Here is a 21,980-nt window from a genome sequence, read left to right as displayed (position 1 = left end):
GGCCTGCTTTTGGGGTGGGCTTCCTGAGCATTTAGATGCATGCACCAGCTTTCTAGGCTTTTCCAAGCCATCCCGCTGAGCTCAGGGAAGTGTCCCTGCTGGTCGAGCAGGAAAGGACCAATTTGTGAAATGGCCACCACATATTTTATTTGTCTTACTAATAGGCTTTGCTGTCTAAGACAGCTGGGGTGGGGGGGAGCGGAAGGAGGAGGGCGGGAGGGAAGGCAGGGAGGGAGCCTGGGGAAGGCCTGTCAATAGCAGTCTCTGGCAGCTAAATCAGCTGAGGGAACCCGTCCTGGCCCGAGTCCGCCCTGTTTTGGAAGATGCGCCCGCTGTCATCCCCCCTCTGGCCGTGCTCGTCCTCGGCCTCGTCCTCGCTCGCCTTGCGCCGGGCGTTCTGGTAAAGCACGGCACACATGCCCGTGAGCCAGGCCGCCACGGTGCCCGCGGAGAAGATGCAGAAGCCGATGAGCAGCAGGAAGATGTAGTCCTGGCGGTCCAGGTGCGTGATGCACATGTACCGGAGCGGGTTCCCCACCTGCGTGATGGGCCACCCCGCCAGCTCGGCGGGCTCCACGCACGTGGCGTTTTGCTCATCTACGAGGAAAAACACAGCAGGCAGAGTGCTGAAAGAGAGCCCCCTCCAGGGTCCTCGGCCCGAAGGGGACTCGGAGAGGCCATTTGGACCCTGGCTACTCGGGGCGCGGTCTGTGGACCCTGCAAGCACCTGGCCCTCGTTGGAAATGCGCAGCATCTCGGGGCGCCTGGGTGGCTCAGTGGGTGAAGCATGTGCCTTCGGCTCAGGTCCTTGGGGTCCTGGGATCCAGCACCACCTGGGGCTGAGCCCTGCTCATTGGGGGGCTGCTATTCCCTCTCCCTCTGCCCCTTCCCTCCCCACCCCCACTTGTGCTCTCCCTCTCTCTTGCTCTGCTCTCCTGAATAAATGAAAACTTTAAAAGATTCAATTTGTAAAAATAAATAAATGAATGCAGGATCTCAAGCCCCCCCGCCCCCCCCAAGCTCCTGAATCTGTGTGTCAACGAGGTGATATGTGGGCACAGGAAGGTGGAGAAGTACTGCACCTGCACCCGCACTGCTTCTCGCCCCCTTGCCCCCCTTCTGACGTAGCTGCATTCAGGTTGCCTCCTGAAAATGGACTTCTCTTGTTTTCTTTTCTTTTCTTTTTTTTAAGATTTATTTATCTGAGTGAGAGGATGGAGAGGGGCAGGGGGGGGGGGAGAGGGAGAGAGAGAGAATCTCCCGCCAACTCCCTGCTGAGCATGGAGCCCGAGCAGAGCTCAGTCTCTTGACCCCATGAGATCATGACGTGAGCGGAGATCAAGAGTTGGGGGCTTACGGACTGAGCCCCCCCGCCCCCCCTCCCCCAGCAGCCCTGTGCTTGGCTCCTTATGGATCCCCAAGGAACAAGAAACCATAGCAGGGGCAGGGGGTTTGGAAACAAGCAAGCGCTCCATGGAGTGTTGACACTCCACAGACCCCCACCCACACCTGGCACCTCCCCCTCCGCTCTCCCTTCTTGGCTCCCACCTCTCCCCTGCACCTTGTCCCTTCCCCTTCACCCGGGCCTCAGTCCAGCCAGGGACCACGAGGGCATCACACCCGGCCCAGCTCTGGGCAGGGACAAGATTCCCTGGAAGTGCCTCCTGTGTGGTCTCCGCTCAAGAAGTCGGGGTGTGGGGAGCTCAGGGGAAGGGATAAGCAGTAGGGGAGGCCGTTCTGCTTCCCAGCGTGGGGAGGTTGGCATCACCGGCTCATCACACGATCTACGTTGAGTCTTCAGTCCTTTTTAGCAGCTGACTCAGCCGCCTGGCTTCTTTGAGCCCCTCCCTCTGTCAAATGCTATGGACTTGAGTGTGTAACAGAAAGCAAAGTGGGCTCCGGAGCCAGACACACCAGGGCTCAAATACAGACTGTCACTAATTGTGTGAATCTCGGCAGGATATCTATTTCCCTCTCTGAATCCCATTTTCTCATCTTACACATGCAAAGAATGTTACCTGCTTGCAGGGTGGTTGAGAGGACTTCATGGGCACAGGCGAGGAGGCAAAGCCACTGTGCCCGCTGCTCCGTGTTGCACACACAACTCAAAACTCTGCCCTCAGCCCTGCGTGTTCCTAGCTCCATATACTCCGCAGCGCTGATGCAGAAATGCCTCTGTGTGTGTGTGTGTGGTGCCAGGGGAAATACATCCAACAGGCATTACATAAATGAGCTCCAATGCAGGGTGGAGACCAGGGCTTGAGATAATCGTGCTTAAAAATTGTGACGGCAGCTAATATTTTCCCAGCCCCGACTACATGCTAAGCTGTATACGAAACGTCTTGTTTCATTCTTCTCACGACTTGGGCGTGCACGATACTGCTGTCCTTGTTTTGCACAGAAGGAAACTGAGCCTCCCAGAGTTTCTAGACGACCTGAAGGAGCTAGGCGGGAGACGAGGTACAGGAAACACAGACGAGCGGAGGCAGGAGACACAAAGAAGCTAGCGTGGACAGCTTCCCCTAAACTTTCGGGGAGATGCTCCAGGCTACGCAAAGGCATTCCTCTCCTCGGTGACCAAGGAGGTTGGGGAAGTCAGGTTTGGACTGGAGCTGGCAGCAGGGGAATTAGCGAAAGGCGTGCAGAAATGAGCGGGGTCGGGGAGGGTGGGGAGGCAGTTGGGCCTCGGTGGCTGGAAGGAGCTGACCAGGCCGAGTGCCGTCCAGGGCCCCTGCAAGCCGGAGAATGTTCCCCGCGCCTCACTTCTGTGCCGGGGCACCTGCAGTGAAGCCGTGGCTCTCAGGAAGACGGCCGAAGGCCACAATGCCTGGGAGACCTGGCTGGTGGCAGAGGATGTAGACACAGGACGGGAAGGCCGTGCACGGTGGTCTCCTCCACTGTGCGCACAGATTACAGAGGGGAGGAGAGGAAGCGGTCCTCTTGGGGGCCCCTGCCCCAGGGGGGAGCTCTCAGGACAGGAAAAGGGGTGGGGGCTCCATTACACTCTGTCAGGGGAGGGGGCAGGCACACGATTGCACCTGCAGTCCTCTCTCTCCACTCAGCCTGGCTAGAGGGCGTCGGGGCTTGGGTCAGCTCCCCAGACTCCAGAGACAGGACATGGGACTATACACAGGTGTGTTGGGGACAGGCAAGTGTGGAATTCTGTGGGCCTAGGGCTTATCTCGTTCTATTTTAAGAAGATTCAGCTTTCAACCCAGGGCTTGAGCGTCAGACTAAACATGAAACACGGCGTCCCGTTTGGGAGCATTACCTTGAAAGGGGCAATTAGCAGTGATTTTAAGGCTTTGTTAGGTTGCTCTTAAGTGTGGGCATGTGGGTGGCTCTGCGGGGAGGGAGGCCTGGGTTTTCCTACCGCTGTCTTCTTTCCCCAGTCACTGCCAAGGTGGGGGACCGCTTGTCTCCTGGCAGGTCCCCCTAACCCCACTCCCCCCGTTTCCCAGCTCCAGACTATTTCACACACACAAGCCAGATTTCCCAAAGCCCAGCTCTCCGCGAGGCCAACTCTGGCTGGAAACCCTCCTCCGCCTCCCCTGTAGGCCTGCGAGTGACATGCGGACGCCCTGGCCTGGCATTCAGAGCTCCCAGCGTCTGCCCCTTTCCACGTCGCCACCACCCTCCCCGCTTCTTAGCGCGTCTGTGACTCACCCTTGGCTGCGCTCAAATTAAACTATTAATTCCTTGATTGCGTCTTGCCTGTCTTGCCCGTTGCTACACTGCTCTTTCTGTGTCGAAAGCCTCTTCCTTCAGTGTTTGCCCGGATCAAGAGCTTCCTGTCCTTCAAAGTCTGGTGTGACTGTGGTGCTCCCAGGAGCACTCCCGCTGGCCTCTCATCCTCAGAGCTCAGACCACCTGTGATCGCCCCTCCCGAGCCCGCCCTGGCACCCTTCCTGTGTCTCTGGCAATCTCCCTTCTCCCTCGCTCGGGGGCTGCTTGCCAGAGGAAGAGCGTATCTTTTCTCCTCAAGCAGACAGACAAAACTCTTGAAGACGTAAATCCGTGTCTGATCATTCTTGTTCCTGTTAATAAGACGTATCCTTCATTGAAGGAATACTTAATTTGAGGGGGATTTTCTGGTAATATTTTTATTGTTGAATTCTATCGTTCTACAATGGCCAGAGACATTCTCTCCATGATTTCAGTCCTTCGAAATGTTTTGAGGGGGCGCCTGGGTGGCTCAGTCGGTTAAGCACCTGCCTTTGGCCCAGGTCATGGTCTTAGGGTCCTGGGATCGAGCCCTGCATCAGGCTCCCTGCCCCATGGGGAGTCTGCTTCTCCCTCTCCCTCTGCCCCTTCCCCCTGCTTGTGTGCTCTCTCTCTCAAATAAATAAAATATTTAAAAAAATTATTGAGAATTTGCTTTATGGTTGAGCATAAAGTCATTTTTAGTAAATTTTGCATGTGCCTCCCCCCACCCCGGCCCGCCGGAAAGTGTGTATTCTGTTTTTGCTGACTCTGTCATTCTGTGGATGCCAATTAGGTTGTGATTTTATACAGGTCTTCTGTATCTTTATTGACTTTTTTTTTAAAGATTTTATTTATTTATTTCAGAGGGAGAGAGACAGAGAGAGCAGGGGGAGGGAGAAGCAGACTCCTCACTGAGCAGGGAGCCCGACATGGGGCTTGATCCCAGGACCCTGAGATCATGACCTGAGCTGAAGGGAGACGCCCAACCAACTGAGCCACCCAGACGCCCCTTGACTTTTTTTATTAATATCTTTACTGGCTTTTCTTTTTAATCTATAAAAACTATTATTTCTTGGTTACTACTAGTCTATTAATTGTCTATTAGCTACTGGGAGAAGGATGTGTAAGTCACCCGTTTTGATTGTGCATTTACCTACTTCATATATTTCTGTCATGTTTTGCTTTACATATATCGAAGATATGTTATTAGACGTGTAGAAAGTTCCTCCTGTTACCTGTTCCTGGTAGATTTGCCCTCTTTTCACTGAGCAGCATCTCATTATTTCCAGTAATGCTTCCTGCCTTAGAGTCTACTGCCTTTGACATTAGTAAGGCTCCATCAAATATCTTTTGGTTAGTATTTGCATTGTTTATCTTTTGCCATCCTTTTACTTTTAATCTTTCTATGTTCCCATATTTAACAGATGTTTTCTATAAGCAGCATGTAGCTGGGTTTTGTTTTCCATCCAATCTAGCAAAGTTTGTATTGTAATTATTCCATTAACATTTAATGTTAGGGATGCCTGGGTGGCTCAGCGGTTGAGTGTCTGCCTTCAGCTCGGGGCATGACCCCGGGGTCCTGGGATCTAGTCCTGCGTCGGGCTCCCTGCATGGAGCCTGCTTCTCCTTCTGCCTGTGTCTCTGCCTTTCTCTGTGTGTCTCTCATAAATGAATAAATAAAATCTTTAAAAAAATTTAACATTAGACTGATATGTTTTCAACCTGTCCCATTTATTTTATGTCTCTTTCCTCTACTTTGTTGCCTTTTATTTTATGATTTCATTTCCTTTTCATTAGTTTATTAATCAAACATTCTTTTCCTATTCTGTCCTGATGACATTAGAGACTATAGACCCATCTACTGATCTCGGAGTGCGTGCTGGACATCAGAGAAGGAGCTTTTCAAAATTAAACTCTACTCTTGATCACCCCACCGGGCAGTTTTAGTTATTACTCCCATGCTACCAAATGAATAAGTGGTTTATCAGTACTCCCTCTCTGGTTTTCTTGATTTCCTTTCCTCCGACAAAAGGCTACCAATTTCTGTTGTACTGCTGTGCACTGCACAACTCCAGGGCCTTCATTCATATTAGGAACAGATGACTGGCCCCCTTGTCTCTCAGCCCCATTCCCTGGGCCCAGGGCACTTGTCCCAGTTCAAACTCCCAGGTACAATTACAGGTGTCATTAATGTTTAAATTCTTCCTGCAAATAGTTCCTAAGGAAACATAGACTCCCCACCTTGTTTATTTCCACACATAGCATGCTACTCACAGGCAGGAAACCTGTTTGCCAGACTCACGTGTCTGGAGGAGCAAGGGTTTCTGCGGCTCAGAATCACATGTTTTGCAGGAGCCCAAGGAGTCTCCCATTCAGAAAACTGGTTTGAACCCAGTAATTATGAAACAAACCACCTGTGGTCTCCTGCAGGTTCCCAAGGAGTCGAGTGCAGGCTCTGAGCCCCCCATGCTGAGTGGATGGTTGAGCCTCCCTGTGGTGACAACGTACAGTGAAGGATGGAGTTTGGAGGCTCCCTTCACCACTAAGCTGTCCCTGCCCTTGAGAGCACAGCACTGGTTTCTAGCAGCTTACCCACCTTGTCCTAAGACTTCCCCCTTGAACCCCAAGAAAGACCTGTTTCCCCCATTTCTCCTTACTAGGCTCTAGCTTGCCTGGATGTCACTAGATATAGACTACTTTGTCTCATTTTTTTTTTCTCCAGCTCAGCTTTGTGCCGTGGCAGTATCGTAGCCAATGAGGTTTATCCGAGGCATGATTATTGCTAATTGAAAACTTTTTTCTCCAGCTCATTGTGTATTTGTCAAGGAAGTGGATTGACCTCCTACTCCTTTGTCTGCTTCTTCCCACTAGATTAAGAGCTCTGTGGAGACACGGGGTTTTGTCTGTGTGGTTCACTGTTGTATCCTCAACACTTAGACTAGCACTTCACCCATACTAGAGCTCAAAGCATGTTTGTTGAATGAGTAAAATGTTGTTGTTAATACCCCTTGGGGTCAATGTCATTGATATGATGCTTGGCTAGAGGCTAGTGAACCTGGAGAGATAGAAGGCCAAAGGCAGGTCAGCTAATCCCTTGTCTCCTTGGACTCGTTTATGCCAGATAAGTACTAACCCCTCATCCCTCATGAGAGTTTGGGGAGGATTCAGTGAACCACGGGGCGTGAAGTCCTGGAGGAGTCAGGAAGAGGTGGTCCCCAGGACCAAATGGAGGAAAGTCAGCCTTGAACTGGAAGGAGAGACTCCTCTATCCTCTGAGGCTGCAGAGAGAGAAGGGAGGGTGAATGCGGATGGGGACAAGTGAGGATGCAGGTGTTGCAGGCATGGCATCAAAGGTCCCCAGTACTAGTCCCCAATTCATACTAGAGAACAGTTGAGAGCAGAGGCCCTCTTTGTTTGGCTTCATATGCCTAGTGCCTGGCACACAGTAGGTGCTCAATAAATGTCTGTTGAATGCATACAGGGGAGAATGGGTAGGTTCATTGATCTGATCTCACACAAGCAGTTCTTAAACCCTTGTGTCTTTGGCCTCGTGGTTTAGGACCAGTTCCCGACTGGAATTTGAAGGGACCACTGTTATGTTCGTCTACACTCTGGGTGGCCCGGTGGAAATGACTCTCTGGGGGGGAAACTAGATTGGACCACACAGCTGCCCAACACCACCAAAGTCAACCAACCAGCAAGGCCTCCTTCTCAGACCCTCATGCGGGGTCCTCTGAGCATTGGCTTCTACCTTTCCTACCTAGAGCTCATCACCTGTCTGTCTCCTCTGGATGGCATGAGCCCAGGTTCCACAAACTCTGTGGGCCAGATCCAGCCTGCAGTCTGTTTTTCCAAATACGTTTTTATTGGAACACAGCCATGCCCATTTACTTACATATTTCATTTTTTAGGTATTTATTTGGGAGAGAGGCACACATGAGAGAGAGAGAGAGAGAGAGAGAGAGAGAGCGAGCAGAAGTAGGGACAGAAGGGTGGAGGAAGCAGCAGACTCCCAGCTGAGCAGGGAGCGTGATGTGACCCCAGGACCTTGAGATCATGCCCTGAGCTGAAGGCAGATGCTTCGCTGACTGAGCCACCCAGGCGCCCCTATTTATGTATTTTCTATGACTCCTTTCAGGTTACAGATGGCAAAATCGAGGAGTTGCAACAGAGATCCACAAAGCCTAAAATATTTGCTATCTGGCTTTTTATAGAAAGCAGTGCTGACTCCTGGTCTAAACCAGCCCTGGCATCATGAAAACTTAAAGATTTGGATGATTTGGGCTTAGGCACTACAATTCTTCTCTAATACATTTTCCCCCCTTGGTCAAAGAGTCTATATTTTGGTAAAGGTTAAAACTGATTCATAGCCTCTTGGAACATTACAGGAAAGCCCTTCAAACCCAGCAACTTCAACTCGATTGTTCCTGTGCTTTAGAGGTGCTCGAGGCTACAGGACTGGCCTTTTGGACAAATGGTTGTATATGGGCATGATGTGCAGGTACAAAGACCCCTTTCCCTCATAATACCTTCTTACGCACTTGTCTTATGTACCCAGAATGCTGCCAGCAGGAGATAGACCTTCCACCCTGCCAACCAAATAAGGCTTAAAGAGTATGGTCTTGTGAAAAAGAAGCCAACAACGGAAGCCCCTTCCCCGGGGGGAACCCATGCTGTCATCTTCCTTGAGGAAGGTTTTGATGGGGCAGGGAGCCAGCTCCATGGCTGGGCTGGGGGATGGAGCCAGGTGGTTCTTGGAAGCTAAAAGCAAATGCTAGTTTCTGCTCGGTTGGGTCTAAAGCTGGGCCTGCTTAGTAACTATCCATCTGGGGTCGCCTGGGGGACTCTGTTGGCTAAGTAGTCACGGTCAAGTCATGGTTCCTGGGGTCCTGGGATCGAGCCTAGCTTTGGGGCTCCTTGCTCAGTGGGGAGTCTGCTTCTCTTCCTCTCTCTGCCTCTCTTCTGGCTTGTGCTCTCTCTAACTAACTCTTTCCTTTTTTTTTTTTTGAAGATTTTATTTATTTATTCATGAGAGACACACAGAGAGAGGCAGAGACACAGGCAGAGGGAGAATCAGGCTTCCTATGAGAAGCCCAGTGCGGAACTGGATCCCAGGACCCCAGGATCATGCCCTGAGCTGAAGGCAGACACTCAATCACTGAGCCACCCAGGGGCCCTAACTCACTCTTAGATACATAGATGATAGATGATAGATAGATAGATAGATAGATAGATAGATAGATAGATAACTACCCATCTACTTGGAAAATCCCAGGTACGGAAGGTAGTGGAACAGTGGTCCTCATGGATAACAGGCAACTTAGAAAAGCTCAGTAGCAGCAGGGCACCACCGATCACCGGTCACCCACATAGACTTTGGGAGCTCTCTTTGCTTCCTCTTTCACATCACAAGCCGTGTCTCAAACCACGAGCCATTCCTGTTAGTCTTACCTTCCAAACACATCCTAATTCTTATATTTTCCCATCATCTGGACCGTTACCCTGGTCCAGGCCACTATCCTCCCTCACCTGAACTGTGACAGCCCTCCTCATCCGTGTCCCTGCTCTGCCCTCAGTCTCTCTCCACCCAGCATTGGGAGCCCTCTGCAGGTCCTAGGTCATGCCCCTTCCCTGCTCAAAACCCTTTTGTGATTTCCTGTCACACTCAGGAACAAAATTGAAAGCCTCTCATTGGCCTAGAGGTCCTAATGACCTGGCCTCTTGCTAATTTTCTGTCTCCTTCCTTCATCTGTCTCCCCTCTGCTCACCCTCTAAGATAGCATGCTCATTCGACCCCGGGGCCTTTGCATTTGCTCTTCCCTCTGTCTAGAAAGTCCCCTTCCCCCACATCTTATTTCCACAGCTTGTCATCTTACCTTACTCAGTTCTCTGCTCAAATGTCACCTCCTCAGCACCACCCAACAGAAACAATCTGCCTTGTCCTCCATCCCAGACACACTCTCTCCCTTCTCTTCCCGTACTTTCCTCTTATTGTCCCTTGACATCAAGTCCTATGCTTAATTGCTTACTTATTCCCTTCCTGCTAGAGTGGAAGCTCCGTGACGGCATGTTTGCTTCTGTTCTCAGCTGTATGCTCGGGCCTTGGCACCTGGTAGATGCTCAGTAACTGTTAGTGGAACAGGAGAACTCAGATGCCAGGCCCAGCTCCTCCCCACCCCGTGCGGATGTCAGATCAGTCAACAAGGCCTGTGCCTCACCTCAGCCACATGCTGTGGCCCAAGAATCGTAGCTGTTGGAAGAAGATATTGAAAATTGCGAGGGTTTGTTAACATGACTCATCCTAGTCCTCACTACATTTTAATCGGATGTATCAGACATAATTAGCTGTTCTTTTATTTGGGTTGAGGGGAAGGACAAATCTATCACTGTTCTGATAAGAAAAAAAAAATCACCGTGTATGGGCTAAGCATTGCATTTCATTTTTAAAAATATAATGCTGTCATTTTGAAGGTTTTAAAACACCCACTCCCACCCCAAAAGATCTAGCTCCCCCTCACCCCCGCCTAAGTTGGACTCCCTGCGGACAGTGCACCCAAGCACACAGAGGGCAGCACCACAGCAGGACTTACCCTGTCTCTCTCGGTCAACCCACATGGCTGTCCCCCTTCTCTGCACCCCGTGTGGCCTTCGCAGTCACCACCAGGAATTGTCACGGCAACGACAGTAGCTAACATTAGCTGAACATTACTACGTGCATTTCTAAAACTTTCATCTGGGTTGTTTCATTTAATCAGCACAACAACCCAAGAAATAGGCACGAACCTATCGCCGTTTTATAGACGAGGAGCGTGGTTCTTGTGCAGATTGCAGCCCAGCTGGTAAGTGATGGAGGCAGGATGGAAAACCAGGTAGTTTGAATCCAGAGCCCATCTTGGTTTTGCCTGTTCAACGGGGAGTATGATCCTCTTGAGAACAAAAGAATATTTTAGGATCACCTACTTGGGCTGGTGCTACCAAAGCATCATAGAGAACAGCTTGTGAAACTTGTGTACTCTTCTAGATATAAAGTCATCCTTTGTCTTTTATCTCACTGAAAGTAGAATAGGGACTCTCGGGCAGGCCCCTCGATTCCTTTGCCCCATGTCCTCACAGTTACGCCATGTGCGCTTGCCCTCGCTTCCTTCTCCACAGCCCCAGAGGAGGGACCTTTTCCTGTTTGAGGCTGACCCTCCATTTCATTCTGGAGTCCACTCACTCCTGCCTCCCCAGAGGCTTGACCCCGTCAGTTACTCTCCCTGTCCTGTGTCTTTGCCCTGCATCGACTCTTCTCAGCAGCAGATAAACACCTCCATGGACCTCTTTGCTCCTAACAAAATAAGTACCCGCTTTGTACAGTTCCCCTCCATCTATCGCCCTAGCTCCTCGGTCCACAGCCAAGCTCCCTAGAAGAGTTTACATTTTTTTCAAGTAATCTCTATGCCCAATGTGGGGCTTGAACCCACGACCCTGAGATCATGAGTTGCATGTTCCACCAACTGAGCCAGCCAGGTGCCCCAAGTTTACATTTTTTTCTGCACCTCTTTTCTTCCTTGCTATTCATTCTGTAGTTCACTGCGCTCTGGTGTCCACTCCCTCCATGCCATGGGAATCATCTGAGACATCAGGGACCTCTTGGTAGCTAAATCTGATGGACACTTTTCAATCCTTACTTGACCTGCTTCCACTCTTTGAAACTCTTTTCTTGGCTTCCGTGAGTCCACCTTTCTCTGATTTCGTTTCTCTTGCCTGGCTGCTTCTGCCCAGGGCACCTTGTGTGTGGCTCTTCTTGGCCCTTCCGTATGTTGGCATTCCCCAAAGCTTCTGTCCTTGCCCTGTTACCCACCCCCCTGCCCCTGTTCTAAACTCCTTTGCTGGCTTATCTCATCCTTCGTTTGGTTTCAATGATCACCAGTGAGCTGATGATTCGGAAATATGTATTCTATTCTTCTGGATTTCAGGACAGAACGTTCAAAGGCCTCCTGGTTCACGGGGCCCCTCCCACTCAACACACTCAAGATGGGACATGTTCTCCCCTAAGCTCCTCACTACCCTTCCTCCAAGAGTGTCCATCTCAGGGAAGCCTCCAAAGCCATTGAAGCCAATTCTTTTCTGTTATTTTCCACATCTCATTTGCTCATTGATTTTTCTCAATAAATATTTATTGAGCCTTTTTCCTGTGTCAGGCCCTGAACTAGTTTCTGAAGCTTCAGACATGTTCTTTGCTCTCATAGACCTTACTATCAGGGAAGATAAATGTTAAATATACATATCTATTAATTACTTAGAACTTGCCAGAAGTCATGAAAGGAGGACTGGGAACTTGGGAGAGTCTGGTTCAGTCCCAGGTCCTATTCCTTCTACCTTTGAAATGGTTCCTTCTGACCTGTCTAGACTTCTTCATCTGCTGCCGTAGACCATCTTCCTCCCTTACCTGGATGCCCACAGGAGCCTCCTAGCCCTGCATCCAGGCTCACCTGCCTCCCAGAACTTTTCAGGATGTACTGCATGTTCCCCAGAAAATCCTTCAAAAGCCCTTCATGGCTGGATCCCTGTTTCTCTTTCTAGCCACATCCACACTCTGCTGGATTATCTCCAGGCTGGAGAGCTCTTCACTTCTAGAGATAAGGAAACTGAAGTTGGCTGCTTTGGCCAGCCTTGCACAGCTGCCTTCCAGAAGCCTGAGTGGTGCTGGGTGACCAGAGAGGCCATGCACAGAGGTCTGGCATTTTTGAACTTGAAGGGACTTTGGGTCACCTACTTTCAGGGATTTCAAGTGGGTTGAGCTCAAGAGTGTGTGAGAATTACTCAGGATCCTTCCTAAGCTGCACGTGCTTGCCACCCCATCCCTCCTTGGCTTTTCTGGGTAGTTTAGGAATCACTGACCCACTTGCACCCCTCTTAGCCCCCTTATTGCCCTCATTAGGCTGCTCCTCTGGCTCTCAGCAGGGTGTTTGTGAGAAGGTGGGAGAGACAAGCTGGCAGAGCAGCTGACGGCCTTGGAAATGTCTGCTGCCCAGCTGTTCCCTTTCTGGGTGTCTGGTCCCTGCAGCAATTTCTCTGATGGAGAAGATGGGTTAGCATTAATAGTGGAAGAGTGTGAGGACCTGAATTCATTCCGGAAATCTAAGTCTTGGCACAGTTGTAGATGACTTTGTACTTGGTGGGTTGAAATGGGGCCATTATCCTATTACAGCAGCCTTGAATACAGGATGAAGTAGCGCTGGAATGAAACGAAGATGTTCTCTGCTCAAAATGCCCTCAAGATGACGTGGACCTGAAACAGCATATGACCCAACCCATCTGCTCCCCGCAGATGTCCCCGAGTGGCTTTGTCCGCTGCCTCTGTAGCACTCCTGCCCAGACTCCTCTTTGATTCGTGGGCACCCCCCATCGGGTCACCCAGGACTGTTTAAGGACTAGAATTTAAGAGCTGACAGAGGGACACTCTGTCCCCAAACTACTCCCGCTTCTACCCCTCGTAGTCTGTCACTTTCTGAACTCTGTTTCTGCAAATGCTCCTTGAGGGAGACATGTCAAAACATTATTAGCCACTAACATCTCAGTGCAAATCAATTTATTCACCAGTGGGAGCAGCCACTATAGATCTAGAACAGAAGCCATTGTCATAGGGTTTCTCAAAATATGGTCTAATGATTTGCACAGTCCAAAACCAGAATCTCTGGATATGGGGCCTGAGGCTCCTGTGCTCATTGGAATTTGAAAACCACTGGTTAGGAGGCCAGGCCTGGGGGGACAGTCTAGGACATTGAGTCTCCTGGGGATGGACGCACTGTTCTAGTCAAGTAGACAGGAGGTAGGACAGTGCAGGGGTTCCAGGCTGCCTACTTCCTAATTATGTGCGTGTCCTAATTATGTGACTGTGGACTGCTTCTCCAGGAGTGCCTCCGCCTCAGCATCGATCCATTGCACTGCCCATTTGGGACCCCGTCTGCTGATCCCTGCTCTTCTCCCACAGTTAGGTGCACCTTGTCTTTCTATTTATGTCCATAGACTACCAGCTAGACGGGCTTTAGAGAGTATCTAATCCTATTACCTTTTTATTTCAAAGACAAGTGAGTCTCAGAGGGAAAGTGACTTGCCCCACATCACACAGTGCATTGCGAGGACCAGGACAGGACCTCTTGGCTGCCTGTTTTTCTTTCTTTTCTTTTCTTTTCTTTTCTTTTCTTTTCTTTTCTTTTCTTTTCTTTTCTTTTCTTTTCTTTTCTTTCTTTTCTTTCTTTTCTTTTCTTTTCTTTTCTTTTCTTTTCTTTCTTTCTTTCTTTCTTTCTTTCTTTCTTTCTTTCTTCTCTCTCTTTCTTTCCTTTCTCTTTCTTTCAATATTCCATTCATCTGCTTGATAGAGCAAGTGAGAGAGAGAGAGCACGAGTGGGAGGAGGGACAGAGGGAGAGGGAGAAGCAGACTCCCTGCTGAGCAGGGAACCCCCCCACCCGCCGATGTGGGGCTTGATCCCAGGACTGCAGGATCATGACCTGAGCCAAAGGCAGATACTTAACTGACTGAGCCACCCATGCACTCCAGGACTTACTGGCTTTCAGTTGCATTTTCTCTCTCTTGTATCCCAAGATTGTCTTATGAAAGATGGGAATTATGATGTCTTTTCTCTGTGATGAAAGCACTCCAGCATTATGCCCACAATGTTGGGCATATAATGATCATACAACAAATATTTCAGAGTCAAATGGATGGGGATGTATCTAGAGTAAGGAGAGTCATGGCATGAAGGGAAAACACTGAATCTGGATGTCAGGAGATCTCCGTGTTGGGCTTGGCTCTATAGCCACTTACTTGTGAGGAGGCGAGATTTTTTTTTAGGAGGCGAGATTTTAAAGTTCCATCTCAAGCATCTTATATTAAAAGGCTACCCAAGGAATACCTGGATGGCTCAGCGGTTGAGCACCTGCCCCTGGCTCAAGGTGTGATCCTCAGTCTCAGGATTGAGTCCCACATTGGGCTCCCTGCATGGAGCCTGCTTCTCCCTCTGCCTGTGTCTCTGCCTTTCTCTCTCTGTGTCTTTCATGAATAAATAAATAAAATCTTAAAAAAAAGGCTACCCTAATACCCTAATATGGTGGCCAATGGCCATTCATGGGGCTACTCACATAATTTAAAACAACATAAAAATTAAAAATTCAGTTCGCAGTTGCTCTAGCCTAATTTCAAGAACTCCATACCCACGTGTGGCTAGTGGCTACCATATTGAACAGCACAGATATAGGCCATTTCTACTGCAGCAGAGACTTTTGTTGGACAGCACTAGACTAGACTGTGGGAGGAGAGAGGATGGAGTCCAGGATCCTTATGTCCAGGAGCTTAGAATTGCGCATTTTTGAGAGCATCTTTGGAGGCGCTCAACCCTGTCCTACTAGGCAGTTCTATCCTGGGAAGAGTTCAATTGCCACTCTCACCTTCAAAGAGCATTAATGCCTGGGAAATTACAGTCCCAGCCAGGAATTAGTCCTCCTATCTGCTGACCAAGCCATAAAGAAAATGGAATCTGTGGGTCTGTTTTTAACTCTGCATTGATTAGAGCATCCTGGTGACCAGCACTTTATTTCTCACCCCTGTTTCTGCTGTGATTTTCATGTTTGCAAAGTGAGTATGTGAACTTTTTGAAGATGGAACAGTTTTCAGTGCATCTGGTGAGTATACCATCAGAGGGTTTTTTTTTATGAAGACCTTTGATAATAGCACCAAATTTCTTGCCAGTGTGGGAAAATTTTGATATTCCTATTCAGTGTAGCTTTATGATGAAAAAAGGTGAATAAAACAGTTTAGCCTTCCCCACAGGCCCTTTATGGGTGTGAACTGAGTCAACATGTGACATGGGGGAGGCACATGTTACTGCCTTCATATCTTTTGTTTTAAGATCTCCCCATTTCTTTCCTGGACCTTGGCTTCCTTCAAGGTTCCCCTCTGTTGCAGAATTAATTTTAGCTAACTGTATTTCTCAAGAATTCACTTCTGCCTCTGATATGAGAGCTGAGAAAGGCTTGGGGACACTGGTATTATTCAGCCCCAGGGTTCATATATTTTGTAGGGTCCTCTTCCAAATTTGAGCACTTTTTGGGATTCAAAGGGACAAACCTCTAATGGCTAATTTTAGCTCAGTGGTAGACAGTGGATAGGGGCAAAGTCCTCTTCAAATAACAAAATCACACCATGTAGGTGACTTCTTATACCACAGTTGGACCTCCTTGCCCTCATCCCTTGAAAGCTGTCTGCATGTCTACGCCTGTTGCTGGAAGTGGGGTTTGTCTTTAGGTAGAACTTCAGTTCCAGATTCAGGTGATTCAGAATCACTTTGCTACTACTACTAGCAAAGCCCTGAGTCTTATGATCCAGGCTGAGACCAAGCCTTGATTTGGCTTTCTAGTTTTGTTCCCCAGTCTGAACTCTTGTGTTCATAACTTGCCTAATACCCAGCTCCCTCTAAGACTCCCTCTGTCCCATTTTCCCAGGATTTAGAGCCCTGGGACCTGATGATCACCTTTCAACATCCTATCTATATCCCTCCCTCCCCCTGCCTCCCCCCACAATGCATCCCTATAGTCATGTTTACCAGACAGGGCACACTGTCCTCTTGTTCCTTGTGTGCTGAAACTTCCTGAAGTCTGCTGCTTTTCCCAGGGATCATGCTATTCCCTTAAGTACCGTGTATCTTTCCCACATCTGCCAACCATTTGTTTATTGAATGCTTTTTGGTGTGCAAGACTCAATACTAATGGCAGTTTGTAAGCGTTCTCATCTCAGCAGCCTAGACAGGTTGGCTCTATTATTATACCTGTCTGAAAGATGAGGAAGCTGAGGTTCAGAGAGGCTAAGTAACTTCTCAGATATCCTATAAATAGCAGGCAGCAGGGCTAGGGTTATAATTCAGGTCTGTTTCACTCCAACCTGAGCTCTTTAACACTGGGCTCCCCTCCCTGCAGGGTGGTTGCCATTCCCCACCTGCAACTGAAGCTCTCCCAAGTGCCTCCTCTACCCAAAAGGCATATGGAGACCTCTTTTGTCCTGCTCTGTCCAGTGGGGTTAGTTCTGCTGTACCTGACTGGACCATGGGACATATATGGTGCAAATGATCATAGTCATGTGAGTCTCCACACACAGTTCAAGGTTCCCTCCATGAGCACTTGTTTGGCACATAATAGAACTCAATAAATATTTAAATGGATTAACAGATGAACTAAGTGGTAGCATGGAAATTCCTTACTTCACTGCCTTGCTATTCAAGGGATCTATATCCTGCCCCTCTATTATCATGCTCACCTTAATACTGGACCACAGGGAAAATCTCCCAATGCTAATGTTCAGTATCTTCCTGGATCTAAAGGGAAAGCCATCTTTAATTTGGATTCTTCTTTATAAATAACCATGTACTCAGCTCATTTCAGAGAGACTCTTCTTATATCTTGCAGTGTGGTACATGGGGAGATATGTACTCTCCATTCTAGAACATGCCAAAGATCACCTTTCTATAGCAGGTGTGGTCTAATAGGTGAGCCTTTGCTTTAGTGTTTGTAGCAAAGATATTTCCACTTATCAGGGGCATGAATCATGTGAGAGTCACACAAAATAAATCTTCCATTATGTTGAGGGCTAAAGGGCAAGAGAAGCACCTAATGAATTCTACTGTGTATGCGTTCAATTTTATGTGTATATGTGTGCCCCTTCATGTACGGGTATGTATCTACACGTTGAATGTGTGTATGTGCATTATGTATGTGTAATATGTGGGTGATTGTGTGTGAGTAGTGTGTATATGTGTACACATGTACAGTATGTGTGTGGGGGCACATCTTTGTGCTTGTATGTATGTGGGAATATGTATGTGTGTTTGCCCTTGTGATTATGCATATGTTTGTGATGTTGTATGTGTATGTATGTGTGGGAACGGACAACCAGACTGACTGAGATGCAAAGGTTGGGCTCCTTCTCTGGGAGTTTGGGTGGGTCGGGGTGAACTTGGACTTATAGGAGGAGTGCAGGCCTGTGATGAGTTTACATTGGCTAGAGCTCATTAGCCAACGGAAATGATCTTGGGTGAGCTCCATGTGTAGTCAGATAGGAAATAAAGCTGTAATTTAGATGCTGTGGCCATATGCTTCTAACATGACTTATATTTATAACTAAGCTGACTTATAGGATCACAGTTATCATGTAATTTGGGGATTTAAGATCTAGTAGTCTCATGAAAAAAGACTTGAATCAGAATCAGAAGATTAAAAATTTTTTTTTTTTTTGCTATTTACTAGCCATGTGATTTTGGGTCAGTCTATTTTCTCATCCACGTGATAGGGTTAAAAATACAATCCTAGCCTCTTCCACAGGCCAGGGAACAAAATTTAAGGGTTGGTATGACACTCAAAGTAAAGAAAATGAGACAGTATGTGTGAGAAAACTCTAGCAGCTGCAAAGCTCTCTACAAAGATAAATTGTTCTATGACTAGCCTTGGGCTCATTAGTGTTTTTAAGAGACAACAATTGTTAGCCAGGGCAATGAGACCATAGTTCTGCATGAAGTGGCCTGGGCGGGTTCCGCTAGGCCACCAAACAACAGAAAGAGATGAGCAGACCAGTTGTTGTGGGTGCGTGTTGAGGGAGGGGGTTCACACTGGCCAGCGACTAAAAGCTTTGTCTATCTCAAAAGACAGACTCTTCATTCATGAGGAACTCATGGGCTTGACAAGATAGATACCCGCTTCTGATGTTTTTTAAAACGCACAGTGAAACAGATCCGGTTTATAATCCTATTCAATCCCAGAATGAAATGAGTCAAGGAGTCCAAAGCAGTCAGCCTGAGCATTCTGAGAAGACACGACTCTGTAAGCAGAATTTTGATTGAGGGAGGTTTAATGGCCGGTAAAGTGGTAGGCTTAGGGACTAGGGGAGAAGCCAAGCTATGTCGCCCTTTTCAGCTAGGGTAGGAGGTCCTTCTGGCTACTTGGTGGGCTCTGCTTGAGGAAAATATATACTTATGGTGGGCAGGGACAAGAGAGGATGAAGCTCTCCATGGGCTAGTTACATGAACATTGACAGGAGAATCACATTGAATGCCTGAGAATGATTAATAGCGACCCTCTTTTAGAGAGCTTTCTTGAAAGCACCATTGCACCAGTCATTGAGAAAAGTAGAAGACATTTCCATCATTTACCATCTCTCTGGAGAGGTAAAGACATTTTACCATCTCTCTGGAGAGTAGAGACATTTACCATCTCTCTGGAGAGGTAAGGCAACCTAGCCAAGATAACTGTTCCTCTGTTCTTTCATGATCAGTATTCTTAAGAAGATACGTCTGATGAAGTTCTTTCCTTTTGATTTATTCTAGCTCAGCTTGAGGGCCAGGTGCCCAGGGCGCCAAATGTGAGAAAGCCACCCGCTCTTACTGTCTCCCTGAATCTTGCATCCCAGGAGGCTCGCTTGCCTTACCATAGTCCAGGCCCTGCCTGGAAGACATGTTAAGACACGTCCATTGGAAGGAGGGCCAGAAGGGCACATTTTCACTTGCTGCCACCATTCAATGCCCTCTCCCCCAGATCCCCTTAAAGCTTATCATTTTTGGCTAGGAATCTTTCTGGGCCTTTGCCAACCTGGGCAAGATATCATGGTGGAAGTTTCAGAAGGTGCCGGTGCATGAAAATATCTTCAAGAACAGACACTCAGGGAAGGGAGAGAAGACATGGTTTGGACAGGCTTTGAGCCCAAAGTCCAATTTTGCCAGATTACATCAGTGGCTCTGGGCTTTCTATGAGGAATGATTCACATTTCCTTGAGGTCCTGAGTGAAGGAGATACTAATAAAGTGGGATAATGGGAGGATAAAGGATGGGACAGTAAAGTCACTGAAAAGAAGAGGGGTTTGAGACACTGGAGTGCCCCAGGGACCACGGCAGAGGGGTGGGGACAGTGGAGAGCCTGGCAGCACTGGCTTGGAAATCTACCGGGTAAGACTTGAGTATCTGCCAGTGAGATTGAAACCTCCTGCTGGACATAGTGGGTGCTGGTGAGCTGTTCACAGATGCATGCTCACCCTTACTGGGGGGCACTCTCACTGTCTAGGGAGCTCCTGTGGCCCTCCCCCTATCTCTATGGAACTTTTTCTTCTGTACATCATACTGTTGGATCCTCTATGGCCTACTCATGACTGAATTTACTTTTGGATCCTGGAAAAATTCAGTCACTGAATCCAACAGATTGAAATAGTCCACCCATGGACTACGGTGACCCTGAATTTCTTACTTTGCAGTTACAGACTCATTGCCTCCTGAGTCAACCCAAGGATGGATCCTGCAGAGCAATAAGAACGCTTTCAATCAGCTTACCCCAGAGTTTTTTCCCATCCTGACCATCTTTTGACTTTACCTTTTCTGGAATTAATTCCTCCTCCTCCGTCACATCCTTGTCCCCACACCCAGTCAAACCCTCACCTGGATGGTTCAGATGGGACACTATTAAGTAGATGGTGAAGTCCAGGAAGGAGCAGTTGCACTTCCACGGGTTTTCACTCAGATACAGGGTCTGTAGAGTTAGGAGGTTTTGGAAGGCAGCATTGTCCAAGGTCTGCAAGCCGGTGTTTCTGAGGTCCAGGTATCTCAGAGAGCTGGTGTTGGCAAAGGTGTACTTGTTCAGGGAGAACAGGTGAGGGTTGTTGGAGATGTTCAGCTGCACCAGGTTGCTGAGCATGGAGAAACTGTATGGGGAGATCAAGGTTAGGTTGTTGGAGCTGAGATCGAGGTAGATGAGTCTGAAGACCCCGATGAAGGTATAATCCATCACCTCGCGAATCAGGTTATTCCGACAGTCCAAGTAAACAAGGTCACTGAGGAGTCCTAGATTCATCGCTGGCAAAAAGGTGATGCGGTTATCATTCAGGTACAGCCTCCGGGTGTTCAGGGGTACATCAGGGGGGTATTCGGCTAACTGGATCCCTGTGCAGATCACTTCCTGGGCTTGACACTGACAATTATTTGGACACTTTGACCCCGATACCAGTCCCATTCCAAAGGAAAAGAGTAACCACCCGGGCCCAGGGCCTGAAGCAAGGGACATAGTAAGAAGCCGCAACTACCCTCCTTCCACCTTCCTGCGGGCGCTGTCCCTCTGTTCAGAAGGCTGCCGAGGGGCGGGGTGGGGGGGAGGGGCGCTGGAAAGAACTGTAACACCCTAGCTTTGTGCAAAGCAATTTTCCATTACAGGAGAACTGAACAGAAGTTGAAACGCGAGGCCCAATGCCCCGCCGCCCGGCTTGGTGGCTCTGCCGACTGCTCACTCCCAGACTGCTGCTGGAAGCTTGCCCGCTTGGCTGCTCTGAAAGGTCTCACCCTTTCCCTGCGTTTGCGAGTGAAGGGGAGCCAGGGGAGAGCCACATGACAATGAGGTTGCCAGTTGACACCTTTGTGATGTCAGCAGCCTCAGGAGACTGCCTGGCTGAGAGAGGGAGAGTCCTGCCTCTCTCTCCTTCTGGGTTGGTGTGGTGTGGGGGTGTGTGTTTCTCCGTAAGTGGGGTGTCCCTGGGGGAATCAGGGCCTACAGTGTGGGGGTGGGGGGCTGTGCACCGGTTCCCGGTGTGTGTGTGTGTGTGTGTGTATACCAGCTCCCCGAGGAGGTGTAGTGGAGAATTAGATGAGCTTGGATCCCCTAATCCACAGTCTATAGGGGGACCTTGGAAGTCTCTAGCCCAACTCCCCTTCTTTACTGATGAGCCAAGTGCCTTGCCTAAGTTCAGTTCTCAGAGTGGGTCTTTTCCCCGGGAAGTGAATTCGAGTGGGTGCCAGTTTTTGGTGGCGTTGGGAGAGGATGGGAGAGGGGGACCTCTTTTGAAAGTAGGAAAGGGAATTCCTCTAATAAGGTAGTGCTCTTCAGATTGCGTTCCTAGTGTGCGTACAGCCCTGTCTGAATTTGGAATATATATGCGTGCTAGTGTTTTTAAAAAAACCTTTAGAGCAGGTGTAAGGTACTCCCCTTAACACAAAACCTGAATGTATTAACTATCTGAATGCAATGATATGAACTGTTTCTTACCATTACTATTCTCCTTGACTTTTAAAATAGTGGGTGCCTCTCTAGAGCTTCTAGTGGGAGTTTATATTCATTAACTGTTTGAGGGATGATGAGAGGCGGGGAGTTTTTTGGAGGGAAGGAGAGAGAGCCTGGAAGCTTGGGAGTTAGGATGTATCATCTACTCCATGGAGGAAGGCACCCTGGGCAGAAATGAAGAAAAACACCTCAGGAATTAGGATTTACACTTGGGGGAA

At 48.7% G+C, this 21,980-nt stretch overlaps 1 protein-coding gene and 1 pseudogene across 1 annotated transcript; one reads left to right on the top strand and one right to left on the bottom strand.

Moving 5' to 3' along the window:
* Positions 1 to 271: 271 nt before the first annotated feature.
* Positions 272 to 20,775, bottom strand: LRRC52 (leucine rich repeat containing 52). The gene is made up of 2 exons (XM_055333908.1): positions 20,154 to 20,775; positions 272 to 597 (listed from the first exon to the last, which is right to left on the bottom strand). Exons 1-2 carry the CDS (start codon positions 20,773 to 20,775, stop codon positions 272 to 274), a joined length of 948 nt encoding a protein of 315 aa, XP_055189883.1.
* LOC129515450 (U4 spliceosomal RNA) lies at positions 6,431 to 6,514 on the top strand (annotated as a pseudogene).
* Positions 20,776 to 21,980: the final 1,205 nt, after the last annotated feature.

The sequence above is a fragment of the Nyctereutes procyonoides genome, unplaced genomic scaffold, assembly GCF_905146905.1.
Source record: "Nyctereutes procyonoides isolate TBG_1078 unplaced genomic scaffold, NYPRO_anot_genome, whole genome shotgun sequence".
Taxonomy (NCBI): domain Eukaryota; kingdom Metazoa; phylum Chordata; class Mammalia; order Carnivora; family Canidae; genus Nyctereutes; species Nyctereutes procyonoides.
This window is presented reverse-complemented; position numbering and strand designations above follow the sequence as displayed.